Below are 19,047 nucleotides of genomic sequence, written 5' to 3'. Positions count from 1 at the left end.
TCGGCTTCGATCACGAAGAATGAATAGAATGCCTCGCTTCACCCCTCCCGGTATCGAGGAAGAAACACTCGGGTATAACGTAATGCTCATCGTCCCGTGGGAGGTGGTTGCACGATTGTCACGCCCTTACGGATCCTCCAGGTGACTAGCATTGCACTCGATGGAGTGACTGGCAGCGTGTTTGATTGACAGGTTGAAACGGGAGTTTCATACATCGAGCCGTGCCTGCGTGTACGATCAGCCTTTGTGCGAGGTAAAGTACGAGGAGTTACCTGCTCGCGATGATGGCAGACATTTATGCGAGTGAATGTATAGCGAGAGATCCTTTTCAATGGCACGTCCATACACGCGCATCGCAAGAGACGATCGACCCTTTGGCTGGCATACGCGAGCTGTTTATACCGGACACAATAATGGCGACTTGTTTGAATGTGGGAGGCTCAGAGGGGGGACGACTGACGTACGACAAAGCATGCAATGAAATTAGAAGTGTTTTCATCCTCTCGAAATAGAGGCGGTACGGCAGCTCGGTAAGCGTTTGGCCGCTTCGGCTTATCGGCATTCCAGACCAACTGCACCCGATGTTGCACCATCTTTTGACAGGCTGAATTATTTATAAGATTTATGGGATGAGGGTGCTGGGGGCGAATATTACTCTTGATTAAATGCTAAGCTTATAGGTCACGGTAATCAAGTATGAACTTCCCTCACCGCTGTGCTCTCCTGGGATTACTACCTGGTTCTTGGTCTCTGCCATAATACATTCCTCGGAGTATCTATCTGCAGAAATGTATTTCTCGTGAATAGCGGTTCGAACGTTACGTTGAGATCATTACTAATTGCCAATTTCGAGCACACCTTATATGTATAGTCAGTTGAGAATTGAGCAGAACTGAATTCATTCGAGGGTGCCGTTAGTAATAAGACAATTGATTGTTCATTTCCTGAGGTCTACTGGAACGTTTTCCATTATTTTACCTATTTGACAAAGTCTCCTGACAATTTTTCTCTTAAAAATTACATTTACCGCACCTAAGCGTAAGCACGTTTTTTTTTCAATATAATGGTAATAATCAAACTACTTTCTCGGAGCATGTATACTATTCTATGAATTAACAGACGTATATATATTATCACAGGTGTATGTACATGAGTAGTACGACTTATAATTGGTGGCAAAAGTGTCCTACTTACAAATTCATTTGTATGTGTGGCAGGTCCCGAGCTTTCATTCTCTGTTTTAATTAACTCCATAATGATTTGCCTAACCACAAGCGCTTAACCTACAGTTATATTTCCTAGTGACATAGAAATAGTATATGGCCCGTAAAAAGCACGGAACGACGTAATCAATTTCAGAAAGAAAAAAAAATTAACCACGACCGATTAATCTGCTTATTTGAAGAAAAATTGAATTATTGGGTTATTTTGCAATCTCAAGATATTTCCCGATACCTTTGATATTTCTATCCATCAGGTATACACAACTTCTTCAAAAAATTTCAAAGAAAATAGTCATTCGCGAGACAACTTCGTGTATGAAAAATAATTAAAAAATATTGTGACGCGTGTTTTCTTTCGAGTATTCTACGATTTTTCACGTGTAATTAATTTTTTTTTCCTGTCCGCTGTTTGCTTTGTGGCAAAGTGCCGGAAGGTATGAAAACAATGCCTGGCTTCACGTATTATTCAAATTAGATGCCATGGTACCTGCTGAATAATCCCAACCGTTAGATCGTAGATGTATTTGTATACGACACAGAGATTCCCCAACAAATCTACGAAAATGACACCTTCGGTGCTTGTGCAACCAAATCATTCGATTCCATGAGTTGATCGGAACAATTTGTTCAGGCCCAGGTGCGCACTGTTAAAACTGTAAACTAGCGTCGCAAGCTTACTGTAGAATCTCTACAAATTTATAACAAGATTGATGCATTTCGCCACATTTCATTTTTGAATCATACAGAATGCATATGGAATAATTGAATGACAGTTTCATTGTCGGTTCATTGAGGTTCTCGGTGAATGAGATTAGATCAATTAGTACAAAGGCTTCAAGACGGACATCGTCCACTTATCGAAAACCCTACTAGATTAACGAATCAAATTGTCGTTTAGATTTGGTTAAGAATCGTTTTCATCAATTACCAGTTTCCGTTGATCATGTCAACAGCAAAGTGATTCTAGAGCAATCTATAGAATTCGGAAACACTATTTCGTCACACAATTTGACTAAAATACATCGCTAACCCTTTTCAATATTAAAAAAACTAGCAGCAAGTGTACTTTGGTAAATATAGTTTTTATACGCGGTATTGCGATACATGCTTGTTGTATTTACAATACAGTGAATGAGAATAGTTTGTACCTTGTATTTATATCTGATTACTTAATACCACATGAGCGAGAGATCTATTAAAAGTATACTCGCAGTATAATGATTACCTGCTGAATTGCTCTAATGCGTCTACCATTGATAAAGAAAAGGTTGGCTCTCAACGGGTCTGTTTAGATACACTTTGCGGTAGTCACTAATCACCGTAGCGTGTCAAAAACTACGGCGTTTCAAAGGAGTTAAACCTGCGGTAGCCAGGAGATTAGGCTTTGAATAGTTACGGAAACATACCTTTATACACACATATATATACATACACATACTGAGATTAGCGGACCGGTCGTAAGTGATCGTCGGTATTTTATAGCATGGAGATACATACCTTTTACCGCTTAGAAATCGTATACACACCAACGTACAGGTGTATATACGTATACAGACGATGCCTGTATATACACCCGTATAGCGTAAAACTACGGGTACCGTTAGCACGTTTGAATTGAATAACAATCACGTATAAATTCCGAATGTGGGTAACTCGCAATGAGTTCTCACGAGCTTATAGCGTTTCTCTCCGAACATAATATTATTTACCCGCCTATTCATGCTACGTATTTCCAGACGTGGGTGCGGGTGCACCAGCCTTACGTACAGGGCACGTATAATGGTACCTCGGAGACTAATCCTGACACGGAGTGTACCTGCCGCGGACACGGTAGCTCCAACGAAACTGCACCATTGAAATTCATCCAGGCGAACGGTTTTGCATGTAACGCATTGTTTTCAGTATACACCGAGTGTCAGGAACCAAGACTACCTAACAGTTGAAATAACGCTTACGTGCATTAACCTATGAATAAGTAAACAACGCCACATGTTTCGTCACCATTATGTACGTACGTACGTCTCTCGCCTCTCGGAGACTCTCGTATCTTTTAAAAGTACTCCTGTTGTCTAACCGTGTGAACAACTGTGATTGAACAAACGTCTCCAGGTTTGTGGAGACCTAATGTTCAAATTACTCTTGAAGTTCGGATTTCTTGCTGTATTGAAATCTTTTTCCCTTCGTAAATTGTACTTTGTCCGACGTTTCCCACAGTACGAGGAATTGTTCGATACCGTTTACTCTATTGGTCTATTGCGGGAAGAATGCCCGCAATTTTGAAGCCAGCCGCTTGTGCTATCTCTGCAACTATTCTAACTATTCTTTACCACGCAAACGACTATACACACGTTATTCTTCACCTTGCTCGGAAAGTTGGCTTCTTGAGTAGCCGGACCATAGAACATCAACAGAGGAATTCTGGAGGAACATTTTTTCCCAAACTTCAATCTCCTCACTAATTCTCTCTCATTTTCGGTCGAGAGTCTTCCCTCGACCATGGTGTCGAATCGTTTTATTTTTTCCAGTCCCCCTCCTCGTCTGGATGCTGGAGTCTAGTGTTACAGATATTTTCTAACGGCTACAGTGGCCATGGTGAAGAGCTGCGGGATGAGTTTAGAAATTCGTGCGTGGTATAACGATGTAATTTTTTACGCCACGAGCTCCGGAGGGGCTCGGCGCATCCGAGATACACGATAGAAAAACGCGTCACACCTCTACACGTATTCTCGGGACGTCTGAAGGGAAAATAGTAAAAAGGTGGACTGAGAACCTACGGAGCCGAGGCCCGAAACTTGAAAAAAAGGTGTTGACTGAACCACGACAACGCTTACGAGTACGTCGACCATCATGCGTGTATCTCGAGAACGAAGAACTGCGACGCCTTTACCTCCGGCGGGTGAGGGAAAGTAATGCATGTGTTTGAAAAAAGGAAAAAATTTAATAAGAAATTATCCTCACGTTCGTTGGGGTTTGGAACATCTACTTGGAATTCTTTTCAAAAAGAAGTTAATTGATAAGATAAGAATGTATCATTACGATGTTTCACGTAGGTTGTTTGACCAAAAGTCGATACCTCCCATTGATATTATTACGAGATAGTCATAGATTGAGTCATCGGCAAATCATTACATATTCATAGGCTTCAAAGATTTATCCAAAAACACAGAATTAGAAATCATTGGAATTGTGAAAAATGGCTTAGGTAACGATGCTTAATTTCGAATCACTTCAAAGTTATTGAAACTCTATATTCATTAGATTTCACTCTACGATGGCTAATTTTATTCGTAAGACTATTGTACACAAATTTACTGAAACAATTTTTTTCATCATGCAGGAACCGCTAAATATTCAATTTCACAAATTTGCATCGATATTGATTATGATTTACAAATGGCAATGCTGTAGTACCTGCTGAAAAAAAACTCTGAAAAAAAACCACTGTCTTTGAGGAAAAAAGTATCATGAATAAAATGAGCATTCTCGGAGTGAAATCAAACGAATCTATTATATTCTTAATAATTTCAAAGCGCTTTGAAATGACGCAAGAATACACAAGCTCTTTATTTATAATTCAAGTATTTTCTATTTTTGTACCTTTAAAAATATCTTTGTAGCTTAAGTATACAATAATTTGACGAATACTCAATGTACGACTACCTTGTAATGACATTAATAAAAAGCAGCGATTTTCGGCGAACAAACCTCCTTAACTCGGTTCGTAACTGAAATTTTGATAGCAAATCCTTGTTCGGCGGTAATGGTTTACAGCTGTTAGTGATACAAGCGCAATTTATCAGAGCACAAAACGATGAACTCCGCATCGGTGGTGTGCAAGCATCTTATTAAGACTCGTGCCCCCAAGCTCGGTGCAACGTAGTATTGTCAATCAGCGTTCCCCACTGATCGGTGTGCTTAACTCATTGTTAGCGAGAATTGCATCGATAAATCCTCCTCGCTCGTTATTTCCCATTACGACCGGCTATCAACGATATGCATACATATAAGTATGTTGCAAGTCGTGTGTGTCGACTGGACGTTATTACACGCGTTGCTGCACCGGACCACGCGCTTATAGATCCAGCTCCGCAACATGTTCGTTCGCTTTTTGCTTTTGCCTTTACATGCCGATACCTTTTTGCTATCTCAAACATAACAATGTGTATGCGTGATTTGAGATAAGATGTAATATATATTTGATCGGTTGCGGCTGATGGTTCATTCGCTTCCTTATGAGAAGGAATTTTTTCATCGCACTCAACAAGGCAATAATTATTCCTCTTATAGAAAAATAATGCGCTAGAACTTCTGTCATGAACTTCGGTGTGTATTGTCTTTCAGACAATTGATGAATATTATTTTTTTTTCCAAGTATTCTCTACAGTAGGTGACGAGAGATCGTCAGGAAACGTTTCAATTTTCAAATAAATAGCAGAAACTTACCTCGCACCTGGAAGTATCCAATATCTCGACTTCAGTGGCAACGTTATCAATAGTGACACTGTGGCGGTAGAGGAAATCTGCAACATAATATATATAATAAGCGAGAGTGCAGGATTCCGCGCCGAGTACACGCAGGTATAACCATTAAAATAAAATAAGGAACAATATAATTCACTGCCCATAATAGATTACCCTCTCAAGTCTTATAACCGATCCTTCGTTTTCTTAGTTATAAATCTTTTAACGCTAAGCAAAGCATCATCGACATCAGGAACTTTATGGTACATGGAAGGGGTTATAATGGATGAAACGTAATTTCCTTTAGGGATACGCAAGGAGCACGGAACGATGGACGATAACTTTTTACTCGCAGTATGAAGAAGACTTATGGTTATCTATTTGAGCTATTTCGTTGAAGCGGCACTGTCAGTCAGTTGCTCAAGTTATCCGAACAAAACAGTGTATTAACAAAATATGCACGAATGTAAGAGAAATGTGGCTATTAATGGTGCCGCGTGAATTGTCTCTCAAGTTGAATGTCCCAGAGACGTACTTTATATTTCTACATATTATCGGTTTTTGAACCATCCGGATGATTCCGATACACGCGCGTCTTACACCGCGTGGAGGCGCAGGGCGGCGCGCGTGGTTATTAACGAAAATTTAGGTCATCCCATTGCAGCTCGGGTTCACAATGATAGCCGCAAGGTGACACCATTTTTTCCGTTACGCGTTACGTTATGCATCGAGGCTTGAGCATCGGGTAAACGTTAATTACTACCGCGGCCACGCGCTCCGGGGTCATTTCGACCATCCGGAATACGTGCCGTTGATATTCCTACGCATACGAAAATATAACCTTAATTATCCTAATTGGAGCGTAACGCATCTTGTATGAGAATTTTCTCCCCACTTACCGGACGTTTACAAAGTATTTACCGAAAATAACTGAATGTTAATTACGTATGTATATGTATATATAGGTTGGAATGAATTTCTCCGTCGTGTCTCCGAAGCTTTGCTACACGTCGCTATTTCAATGTCGGCAAGTTTTGATCGAGCGATGAAACGACGAGAAGGTAACACAGATGGAAAGAAAGCTAGAAACTCAGTATTGGCAGTGATGACGTATTTTAAGAAGCGGGTAAATTGGCTAAACGAATCGCAAAGAGATGGTTGCAAGTCGATCAAGCTGGCGAAGGCCTTACGACTTAATGCGTGCCCGGGTATGAAGACGGACAGATTATCCATCGGCCGCATCGTAAAAGTAAAGTAGAAGCGAGGTGCATGCAATACGTTTGTATTACACGTTATGTGTAAACGTGGCATCCGAGCGCGACAGTTTGAATCAGCTGCGCTATCACCTCAGCCAGTACGAGTACAGCTCTGCCATTAGATCCGATCTCAGAGTAACTGAACTTTCGCTCCGTAAAGTCGGACTGTGAGGATCGACAATGGAAGGGTCGTTAAAGGAGGAAAATGGAACAACGTTTTACTCAAGTTTAAAAAACTTAAATGCTGTGAGATTTCAAAAAATTAGTGAGGAGCTCGATAGCCCTTTTCCAATACTTCGTACGCGGTGTTCAAAACCAATGTCAAAAAGCTCTTTTTACTCCAGAGCAAGTAAATTACCGGAGAAAACGCGGCTCCTTTTTACGCCAATCCATTCAATCGCATACTATCGAGCATTTCCTTCGTACTGGGATTCTGTTCGTCATTCGAAGAAAGACGAAAATGAAACAGCATGAAAGGAAAAAGCGAATCAAAAATAATCAGGAGTGCGTTGCCATCTGTCAGCATGATTTCTGCGAAGGCAGCAATTGCAGGCAAGAGATGCGCGTTGAATTCCGTTATCGCGTCATAACGAAATTACTGGACTGAACTTGGTTCAGGCACCATACCGCGAATTGTATGGAGATACGAAACCGCGAAGCCCGTCTGCAATGATATTTTAATTCAACTGTCACCGTTATTGCAATCGCGGGGAGAAAGAAAAATAAAAGGTGCAATAAAGATTGCGGCGCGGGTCCTTCGTACAGCATTGGCGTCTCTTCGCCTCGCAGTTTTTCCCTTCAACGGAATCTCTCGCCTATATTTCATTAAATATCGAAGGAGGAAAAATAATTTTGAAAACTCCTCTCTCGTTGACTGTGCAATTTCGCGCTGTGAAATTGCACGGGCAGAAGAGATATCCGTGGGTGACAAGATTTACTCGACATCTGCATAACGCGGCTTCGCACAACGGTGTGGGCGGACAATATGTACGGAAGTAATCCGGATATGCTTAACAAGGTACAAGAAACAAGATCTTCCCTCGTTAGATTAAGATCGCACTTACAGAAACAAGCAAATAAAGACTAGTAGTTATATTATATTACTCTGACCAGTATCCGATATCCGCAGTACGTGCATGCTGCACCAGCCGTGCTGGGATGCATGTGTGCCGCTGCACTTATGTACCTACCTAGGTGTATATCCACGGTCGTTACCTTCGTGAAAGTTTTATTACCAGACAATGGTGGAACACAAGCGTGAGATTTTAAACGGACGACAGGTTGATTCGCAGTAAAATATATCGTTGGCAAAATTTCAATCTCTTGACACGGTTAGAAAGCGATGAATTTCTGGCAAATATAACGCGCACCACTGTCGTTATTCGGATCGATCTCGATACTCGAAGATATGAGGCAACCCGGTGTAGCCGAATTGCCATCAATCGTCGCACAATGCTCTTTAGTTCGACCCAATTAATGACTCCACTGTAACGGTGGAAAGTCAAACGGAAAGGCACAATGGTGCAGCCTAAATAACCGGTAACAAGCATCCTAAGAACTCGGGATCTCTCACCGGGAGGCTGCAAGGAATATGCGGCCAGCAGTGAAGACCACCGATTTAATCGTTTTCTTGATAAGGATCACCCACGTGGGACGCGTCGAAAAACGAAGACCGGTACAAGATTTGCTTTCGAAACAATAGTCATAACGTTTAGGTGGGCGGGATTCTGTTTGAGGTTGAGGGGAAAGAAACAATAAATAAAGAGAATCGTAAGATAATTAAATATAAAATTCGAGGAAGAAGAAGAGAGAAGAAAACAGTCGTGTTTACATCGTATTATAATAGTGTACACATGCAAGCACAATACAGACCGAAGGAAATGTGTAAATTGCGGAGAAAGTGTGGTTTGTCTTGTTCATTTTTCATCCTAGAACTAATATGTAGATATTTCTTGTTTGCCGCGACGACGATAACGAGAAATTACGTGGGTGTAAGCGCGAGGAGAGGTTAAGTACCCGTTTGAAGCGTTTGTTAATCATGTAACGCTATCTTATTATACATATGCGAACGAAATGTTTTCCCGACTAACAAGGCAGTTTCTCACTTGGCATATTACGTCAAACTTGTTGAAAAACAAAAATTCAGATGCAATTTATTCACCCAATGCACGGAGAACGGATCGGAGAGAGGATGCCTTCTCCAAGTACACTAGCTGCTGCAGGTATACGTATGTGCAGGGGATTGAAACGCGACGTGATCTTGAACCTTGTAAAGTCGTATACTATACACGGTTGGACATGCGCGAGGTATCGATGCGTCAGAGCCGAGCCACGTTTTACCTAGTCGATCGAGCAAAGGGCATAACTAAAGTTCCTCAAGCGTGATTGAACTACAAAGTATGGTACGGAAAAAAAAGAGCCGGTTATACGATGCGCCCTGCACACTGCTCGTGCGTAATTTGAATTGTACGGTGTGCAGGAAAGTGCAGGAAAATTGCAAAAGTGCGGTGCCAAGCTGGCGTACGCAAATAGATGCTAATACATCCGGATGTCGGATAAGCGAGTTTGCTCGAATAGAGACAACGGAAAGTAAAGTCCAATAATTGGCTGGTTCTTGTCGATCAGTCGTGGACGGCGCGTTCCCAGCGTCCAGATCACAATGCAAACTTCGCTTTCTAAATCATTACCTAGAATTATTCCACGCAATAAGCGGAGATGGGAGAAATTTGCATTGTTAATCGAGATCGAAATAATAGTAGATCTCGGGAGGCTGGTACACGCGGTAACGTGGTTCTGTTACACCGTCTGGGCAGCTGCCTCACTTCCAAAGCCGAAGATGAAAAGGTTCGGTCTCGTTTCTCCTGCGCAGCGCGGAGTCGAAGCTTATAGAAGCTGCTCGCGAAACGAAAAACGCAACGTTGATCCCTCCTCGCACCGTAGCAATACGATACGTATTGGAGAATCGTATATCGGCAAAGGATTAGCGAAGCTGCTATAACGATCGATTCTCCAACAAGGAGATTAAACTTTTTCGATCGCGTTGCAATCCTCCGGCAAATACTCAACCGAGAGTCCGGTCAATCGATAAGCAGTTTCTCCACACTCGAATGATTCCAGCCCCCTGGAGCACTCCGCACTGTATGGCGGTCCGAGAGCTGTAATTGCTAGGTCAAGAAAATCCCCGGCCTACGCCTCGGCGAGCTGATCGCTGCACGAAACCACGGGGCGTTGACACCGGGGCTTCTTCCTCACCCTCGACGCTCCCATAGGCATTCCGATTTTTCTCAAAACACTCCGAAGGCGTCCGCATCTACACACCGAAGGTGAAATAATCACGCGCACGCTACGCGGCTGGATGTTTCAGCATCGAGGCAACGCTCAGCATCGGTTATGGATAGAAACGCGAAGTGGAACTTCGTCGGCGTTGATGTGGAAGCGAAGAATTAAACCCGGTCGAACACTGGCGTCCCGTGGCAAGTCACCCACTGACCCAGAGGCGCAACCAGTTCTTGGACAATTGCAATTACGGATTGACCAATTACTCGTCCGGCTCCCCGATACGAAAAGTTTCTTCCCCAGGATCAGGATCCTCGCTCGTTCACCGAGCTGCGGATCGACTTGGCGTCTGTGGGAGGTGAACATTACGATCATAAGGTCCCCGCGGAGGCACCAAATGCTCGGGTGAGTTATGAGAGAGATCTGCATTCTGCGGGCTGTTCCTTCCACTTCATTTCTTTCCGCCGTGCCTGCAAACGCCGCAGCACGCCTCTTATTTATTTATTTATTCATTTACTTATTTTTCGTTATCAGCTCCTCCGATCTAAGCCTTTCCGCCGAGAGTTGTTGCTGCTGCTGGTGCTGCCGTTGCACTGCCCGAAGCCTAGTCGATGCTCTCCTGCGCCATGCGATAGTCAATAAATTATCGCTCGGAAGCCTTGAACCGGAGCTTTCGAACGCGCGCAGACCACGCGGCTCTCTGAAATCTGGTAATCTCACCATTTTATCGTTGTACAGCTTGTTCCGACGCGTGTTCGTGTAACCTGTCAGGCTAATTGAATCGAATTAGTCGTTGCGCGTCATGGGTTACACAATGGGCATCGACGGTACGTGTACACACTCGCAATCGGGATTGAATGGTGAGCAACGTCAGGCCGGTCGAAGACCGTCAGTAGGCCACGGATGAACCTGAACGGAAGTTCTGATGCCTTCGTGGTAATCGGTATTAACGAGAAGTTGTCAAAGATCCGAACCGCAACGTGGATCCCAGGTTGAAAAATACAATCTAACGCGCACCTACCAGCCTGACATACGAATCCTCGAACCGTGGATTCGTCCGCAGGCGGAGTGACGATGGTGCAAGTGCTTTTATGGAGGAAGAACGGGCCGACATGTCGATGGTAAGGAAACTTGAACCAGACACGAAGACTGGTTAATTGTATATGGAAGCCTGGAGTGAAGTGGACTTGGTGCCGTACGAGGACTATTCTTAGAATTGGTACAACGCAGGAAATCGGAAGACGTAGGTGTTTGTTTTATATCCTCAAGTGGTCAGACCCCGCGTTCCCCAATCTTAATTACGAGTCCGGTAATTCGAAGGGTCGAACGATGCCGTAAGCTAACCTCGAATTATCATCGTAGCTGATCGAAGTTCCGCGAGCGTTTTTTCGGAGAGATATTTATACGCGGGGTATGCGGCACGCCTCCCCCTCCAATGAGCTATATGTAACATGCCCACCAGCTGATGGGTACCCTTAAATTTCGAAGGACCTTGAACCGACACGTATGTATAATAACGCGATATTTCCAACCGGTTGGACGGGAAAAGACTGGCGAAAGAAATGGTTACTATAAATACATTTTTAATCTGAACCAATATTTCTGCAGCTGCAAGTTTAGTCATAAATCAGGTTCCTACACTGTCATTTGCAAATAGTTTATGGTGCCGGGCTCAGAAGGGTCGTGCTGTGCACTAAAGTTTCAACATGCAACTTACAACGCGTGCCTTGTGAATTATAGCAGATGTATAGTATCTTCAATAAAGGATATTACATGCATCACCCGGGGTGTTGCCATTGCGGCGAGTCTGTTTCACCGCTCCCTGTGAAACAACGGTCACGTTATACTCATTCAACTTTGCCACCGCAAGAGCTACGCGCTAGACTCAAGAATCATTTTTAGGAAGACAAGACGAAACTCTATGATATAAGATTAAAAGTGCCGCTAATGGGACAGGTAGCTCGACGCAAATAGAATTTCGGGAAAATAAATTTGTGTCGTGAAAAAAAGATAAGAATGAAAAACGAAAACCACTGACTTTTTGACACGCTTATGGTTGAAAGAAATTTTTCATCGATATATTATATATTAGTTAGCGTTGTCGTTCTAACACCTCTCGCCGTGTTTGAAACGGCAGGTGACAATTGTGATGCGCGAAGAGTGTGAAGATTGATTAATTCCGTCTCATATAGATTCGGCACTGCAGCAACGGTTCGTCATCCGAAATGATCGACTATTGATACTGTAAAAGCTGCAACATAAATTCGCAACTAGAACGTCGAATCTTTTTTTTTCACTTTGAATTGGTTCAAAACGATTACCTTTGAATTGAACCGGTTTTAAACCGTTATTATCCACGGTGAAACGAACGGAATGAAAATCATTAACCAGTCTCAAGTATATCGCGAACTTGACAAAGCGCATGATTTTAACATTGTCTAAGCTTCTTCTACAATTTCTTCACAGCTGATCGCCTTAGAACGTTGGAGAAAAATAGCTGGTACTATGTATTTTCACATCCTTGAGCCTATATACGCGCGCTTCAATTTGCTCCATTGTTTCATTATAGGGTGTGTAAGAAGTGGTTGAATATATAAACAATTAGCACTTTGAGAAACACGAATGCACGGCTGCTGCGGGAGTACCGATCTCACCCTCCATGGGAATTATCTCGAGTCGAGATAATCCAGCAATTACGAACTCGTCGATCTCGGTACTCGTTAATTTAAGTGTAAACTCTAGAATATCTCGAGTTCCCGTCCCACCCACGCTAAGAACTCTTCGAATAGTCGAGAGCATTGTGATACAACCGAACATTGTACACAGAGGCATCAGTATCAAGGCAGTCTAAAATGTCGCAAAAAAAGCGGCAATTTTACGCTTGCACATCGCCATAGCTGGCCACCACTGACTTCAGCTAGCACATCGCGCGCATTCCAATAAAGTAACACCGTCCGGCCTCCGAGAGAAAAAACTAGATCGACTAGCTCAGGCCACGAGTTATTATATGGCTGTATCCAAGATTCGAATCGACTCCACATATAATGTCCACTTTTTCTGAATCTTCCACGAGAAATGAATGAAAATTTTTTTTTAAATAATTAAATTTATAATTATTAAAGCAGAAAAAACTTGGAAGCTGAGGATTCGGTGTGACGCCACGTTATTTCCCTTCACTTTAACTTTACTCTAACTTTATTCGATTTCTATTTCTTTTCTTTGGGATTCCATTCATTCCGTTAATTACTGAGGGTAATTAAAAAAAACGTTTACTCACCACTCGTCGAGCTGTATTCGCCGATGTATCGCCTCGTCAGGTATCGGACAACCACCGCTGAAACAGAGATCAACGATTATTTAGTCACTTGAGTCGTGCGTGAACATTAAAAATTCGACATCGGTATTGGCGGGACGAAATTGATCTGGACCTCAAAGTTTCGAAGCAAACTTATCACTGAATTTCTATAAAAAATTCGACCACGAACAATTGTGACTACAATTTAGTAGAAAGTTTAATTGTTGTACATTTGCAGAGTCTGTAAGGTATTTTCCTTCTCATCGGTATATCGACGAGAATTGACACTTTCCTTTCGTCTGAATATGCAGTTTCGTATTTGCAGGTGAACGTTGGGGATTTACATGCAAATTCACGTTGTTGTTTTTATCATTTTCGATTTTCTTTCCGATATTTTTTTACCGAGCACACGCCTTATACGGTTTTATGCGAGTGGCAACCTATCGTTAGAATGAGTATCGGCGGTCGGTTAGCATCTGTAAATCGTTTAACGCTGGAGAGAAGTTCTTGTTCGCGTTGCACCGCCGCTCTGAAGCCAGCCGAGCCAACTCGTGCGAACGTAGAGAATATACCGAGATTGGCGAACTCGCAGGGGGCGTCGCGGGTGAGTGGAAAGTTGTATCTCTCCTCTATCTCAATTTACCGGTTCACGGAAAGTTTACGACGCTGCAGAAAGAGTTCATTATCTGCCAATCTTACGCCGAGATGAGGCATTAACGATGCGCAAATGAGTAACGTTCCTCCAATACGTGTTGCCAACGCTTCTGTCAGTACACAGATACGCTTTCTAACTCATACATGGAGGTACAAAATTTCTTGATGCCGGCTGTCAAAATTCATACGCAGGTACGATGATCTCAATTTAGTCAGAGAGAAGAAGATTATTTGACATCGTTAGTTACGCGGATTCGTTGATGCGTGTCGGACTTGAAACTCTGCAACTATATGACAAAGGAAGCGAGTAACTTTTTGCGTAACTTCCTCCTTTTGTTCCTGAACCTTTTTCTCTCTTACCGAACGAGAGAGTTCCCTGCGGGTTGTGCGACGATACTTTAAGTTGGAGCCCTGCAATTTTCCTCATTCTTTGAAGGCAGAAAATTGCACACACGTACCGATCATGAACCCTTATCGGAAGGTAATTACACGCTGTACACTACATACGGTCCGGCAATGTAACACCTCCAAAAGAGCGGATGATTTGCGGTGATCGGTTCACGATTTAACCGTGACATTGCATTGCTACGGATAATATTTTAATGCCTACCTACACACAGCGGCATCATAGATCATGAGAAAAACTCGCGGGGAGTATTTAGGTGTTGCCACGACGGGTATGATTACTAGACAGGAAAAAAAAAAGTTGTATACCTACCTAGGTTCACGTTAGATGCCTTACGCTTCAAAGTAACCATCGCATTGATACCGATTGTAATCGCAAGCTAATGCTCCAAGCGCAAATATAAAGCAGATTGCGTAGGAAATACATCTCGTGTAAAATGCACGTTCGCCTTGTACGGAGAATGGTGTTAAAAAAAATAAAAGATAATAAGGAAAATGCGATAACGCATTGCACTGCAGATTAATTACGTGTGCTTTGGTAGAATAACGTAACAACTTTAGCGTGACGCGTTGTACGGTCGTCGTGCTTGAACGCGTTCCAATTCTACTATAATCTATAAGAATTGAAAAAATTCAATATTAAATTTTGTAATCTTATTACATGGCAGATTAGCCGCAATTATAAGTAGACTATTAACATCGAACTCGTGAATTTCGAGTATTTTTAATTCAAAATTTAACTCCACGGCGGGCGTTGAAGCTGACTCAAAGTTCGTGAAATTACTTTTTCGGTCTTCCGTGAAGAGATATTCACCCTTTGAAGCGAGGAATGCCGGCACAAAAGTGGTTACGTAGCCAAGTGTCTGCGGTTAGCGAATACGGAGGTGCGAAGTTAAAATTTCGTTAGGTCAAGTCGAGACGAGGTTTGGTGTGTGTTGCAGGAATATTTCGCCCAAGGTGTGGTTCGGGATATATTATACGCATAAACTCCGATAATGGCAGCATAAATACTTGCGGCGTTGCTGCAGGTAGAGCGAAAAATACATCTGTACAAGTAATAACTGCGGTCGTCTGAAAGCCGAACGATTCCACGCTTCTTGAAATCTGTGTTATCAATACCCGTCCGCGGTTGATACTAAATACGCTCTGTTATACTCACAGTGGAAAAACTGATCGAACAAGAAATTGTGTACATTATACGATGCCAGTTTTACAATTGATTCCGCTTGCGACTATGTAAATAAACGAGGCAGGACACTGAAATTCACGCGATACGCTTACTTCGGGAGGATAATTAGGTTTTCAGAGAATCCCGTTCGAACACCGCCAAGATATATGTGCGATCTAAAACTTTATCGGGCACGTATCCCGTTTGGATACACACAATTGAACTCCAATTATTCTTGAATCGAGCATTCCGATTAAATGTAATCCTGTGCCAAGTAAAACGGGAGCTTGTGCGGAGCTATAAATCTTGTGCCAAGTAAATGTTTTGATTATTTATGTTATGCCCAACTTGAAACTTGTGAAAAGTTGTGATCTCTGCCTTGTTCCGTCGTCGGTCGTATTACTTCGTTTATAAAAATTCATTCGGTTCATTTTGTGAGGCAAACTGGAAAATGCCACGTGACGTACGATCGTGACTACGGGCACCTCGCGAGGGCAAAGGTCAAATCGGTGCGCGTTGCACCTTGCAGCTTTATGCAATGGCATGGATATAGATACCTGTATCACTATCCGCAAAGCTGTACGGGCAAGCAGCGAGGGTCGAAATATATTTGACGAGACTTCCATATTCAAATCAGGGAGTGTGTGTACCAGCTTGGATAATTATACGGCTCGCTAGTTCTCGCAGCTACACGCGGTTTGTTTGCTCGTTTACCGATAACTGGTTATCTCTACCTTGCAGCATCCCGAGTTCTTGACCGCTCGCGTTTATTGATCTTTTCCGTAGGGAAAATGTCTCGGTATATAATTATAATTAAGAAAGTGATATTGTTAGGATGGAACTGAGTTTGTTTTTCAAGTCACGAAATTTTGTTTCTAGTACCTTTTTTTAAAAATGCAGATCACAAAATTTAACTCCTTCTGTTTCGTTTCAAAGCTTTCTAAAACTCGAGCAAACTTTCGGGGAAAGATTTTTTTTCTTGAACGAGCCAATTTTCAAACATTCTTCACGACATTCATCATTAACCTCTCAAGATATTCTACTCGTTTTGCTAATCCCGAGATGCCAGGATCGTATGATCAGCGGATGCACAGCATCTTAATTCGACTCCTCAAGTTATTATTTCCGGATACCGTGAGTCTTATCTAATCAAGATACGCTGATGAACTCTGCAACTCCAGAAAAAATGTCGGCTTTGTTTACTACGCATTTAACTAAGACCGAGTTGAAAACAAGATGAAAAAATTTTCTGCTGATGTCACGAAAATAAGCTTATAGCGTATACATACAATATTATGTACGACACATGTTCGGCTTCATCTGGCCAATTAGCAGGACTTGACAGCAGCTGTATAAATATATTTTCAATGAAAATGTATTATCGATAATAAAAGTTCAATAAATATTGAATTGTGTAGAAAAATATTATTCTCATTGAGCTGTTCATCCGAGTTGTAGGAACGATTTATTACAATTGAAACGGTGACTGGAAATACATAAAGGAATGCTATGTGAATTAAACCGTGCATTAACCATTTATAGTCTCCATCGCAAGGAATTGAATAATCATGAAAATAAACCATATCATTTCTGTAGATTGCAAGTATAATTTACCGCAATGATTTGTTTTCATCAATATAAAATCTGCAGAATTAGTGACAATGAACGAGAAATTTTTGGAAACTAAAATCGCACAGTACAGCTTCAGTGTAATCAATGTTTATTAAAACAAAGTAAACTAACTTTAGCCGAAAGAGAAATTCTGACCTGGTTCATCTTCGCTTATCTTATCACACCCGACTGCAAATAACGCTGCAAATATAGCCGCCGCGGTGAATATAATGTTTGCCAAATACTCAAGCGAGGCGAGACGAGACGAACGATCGTATAAAGCAAGGGAGTAAATAAGTAGTTGTGAAGCTGAAAGGCTTAGGATGGTTGCAAGAAATCCCCGTGGAAACCGCCTACCTACTACGTACACTTGTAGTCGATCCGATCTAAAGAGCAGCGGAACGAACGAATGATAGCGTGGTCGCAGCGGTTCGAAATGAGATCGCCTATAGAACACGCTTGCGGTTCTGCACTTGCTGCAGCAGCACTGAAGCCGCGACGTGAAAAAAACTTACCGGCGCAGCTTAATTATACCGCTAATTAGCGTATTGACAATCTCTACCAGAGTATCGACTAGTATAATCGAATACAGGGCACTGGGTTCTTGGGTTAAGACCAATCGTCGGTCGATCGGGACCACGAACTCTAATGTAGATTTAAACTGCATCCGAGTCTGTCTGCATTGAAGAGGGAGTCAGGTTTTATGGTCGAGGTACTAGGATGTATAATATCGAATGCGTCAAGTTCGCATGAAGTAAACACGTGATTATAGGAAATAACTGTCAACGAGTTCCTTTTGTCGAAAGCATCATCGCCTGCGGGAATTACTGACTTTTATGAGGTAGGTATCGATTCTCTTCTTGGAATTGATTTTGCGTCAACTCTTCTAGATTGCCAAACGGCAATCGATGCGATAAGAAAAGTTTGTCAATCGGCAAAGAATATGGCGAACAACGCGGTCCCGAGGCTGCGGAGGTAAGTCAACGTACGGTGAAATCGAAACTAGCTATAAAACACCGTTCTCTAAATATAGACAGAGCGGTAAAGTCAGGGCCAGGGTCAGCAGCAACGAAAGCCTGGAAAGGTATTTAACGAGGACATGCAGCGAAAGGTGATAAAGGTGTTCGGCAGCGGTTGCAGGTTCGGAATGCTCGGCTCTCGAGACTCACCAACTAATGTAAGACCAATTTGACCCCGTGGTTGAACGGAGTCACAAAAACGATCGGTCCGCTGAGTGCAGGGAACGCGGGGCGTCGATAACCATTGAAATAAGAAAAATGTGTGGAATTTTGGACTTAAAACTTTGGCTTAATGCGGACAGGAGGCAGTAGGTACCATAATACTCCGTACTCCAAATGGATATCGGATGTCTGCATCTCCCTACCTGCCGTCGGAAGCACCCTTTACGGACTATTGGGCTCAGACTGCATATCCTGCGCTCGGCCAGCCGACGACTGTGCACAAGGCGACATTCGATCGCTCATCCGGAGATCCTAATTTCACGTCAGATTCACGCCACTTTTAGGGACTCACCAACCCCTGTGGGGGGGTCTTATACGAGACGCTCAGGGATCGGTTATACGATACGTATGGGAGCGCTAAAGCGGGGATTACGTTTACGGAGCTTACAGAGGTGAGGAGCTTTAAACGCTTGCTAAATTTCATTGGAGAACGTGCGCGGTGATGTCTCATGTCCAG

General features: G+C 42.6%; 1 protein-coding gene across 1 annotated transcript in view; it reads right to left on the bottom strand.

Moving 5' to 3' along the window:
* The window catches only part of LOC124215089 (ras-related and estrogen-regulated growth inhibitor), a 45,157-nt gene that overhangs the window by 23,034 nt on the left and 3,076 nt on the right, over window positions 1–19,047 (bottom strand). Inside the window, exons 2-3 of the mRNA XM_046618056.2 lie at window positions 13,494–13,550; window positions 5,667–5,743 (exon numbers count right to left, since the gene is read on the bottom strand). Coding sequence (XP_046474012.1) covers window positions 5,667–5,743; window positions 13,494–13,550 — 134 coding nt within the window. The remainder of the gene's footprint in view (window positions 1–5,666; window positions 5,744–13,493; window positions 13,551–19,047) is intronic.

The sequence above is a fragment of the Neodiprion pinetum genome, chromosome 3 (genome assembly GCF_021155775.2).
Source record: "Neodiprion pinetum isolate iyNeoPine1 chromosome 3, iyNeoPine1.2, whole genome shotgun sequence".
NCBI lineage: Eukaryota > Metazoa > Arthropoda > Insecta > Hymenoptera > Diprionidae > Neodiprion > Neodiprion pinetum.
This window is presented reverse-complemented; position numbering and strand designations above follow the sequence as displayed.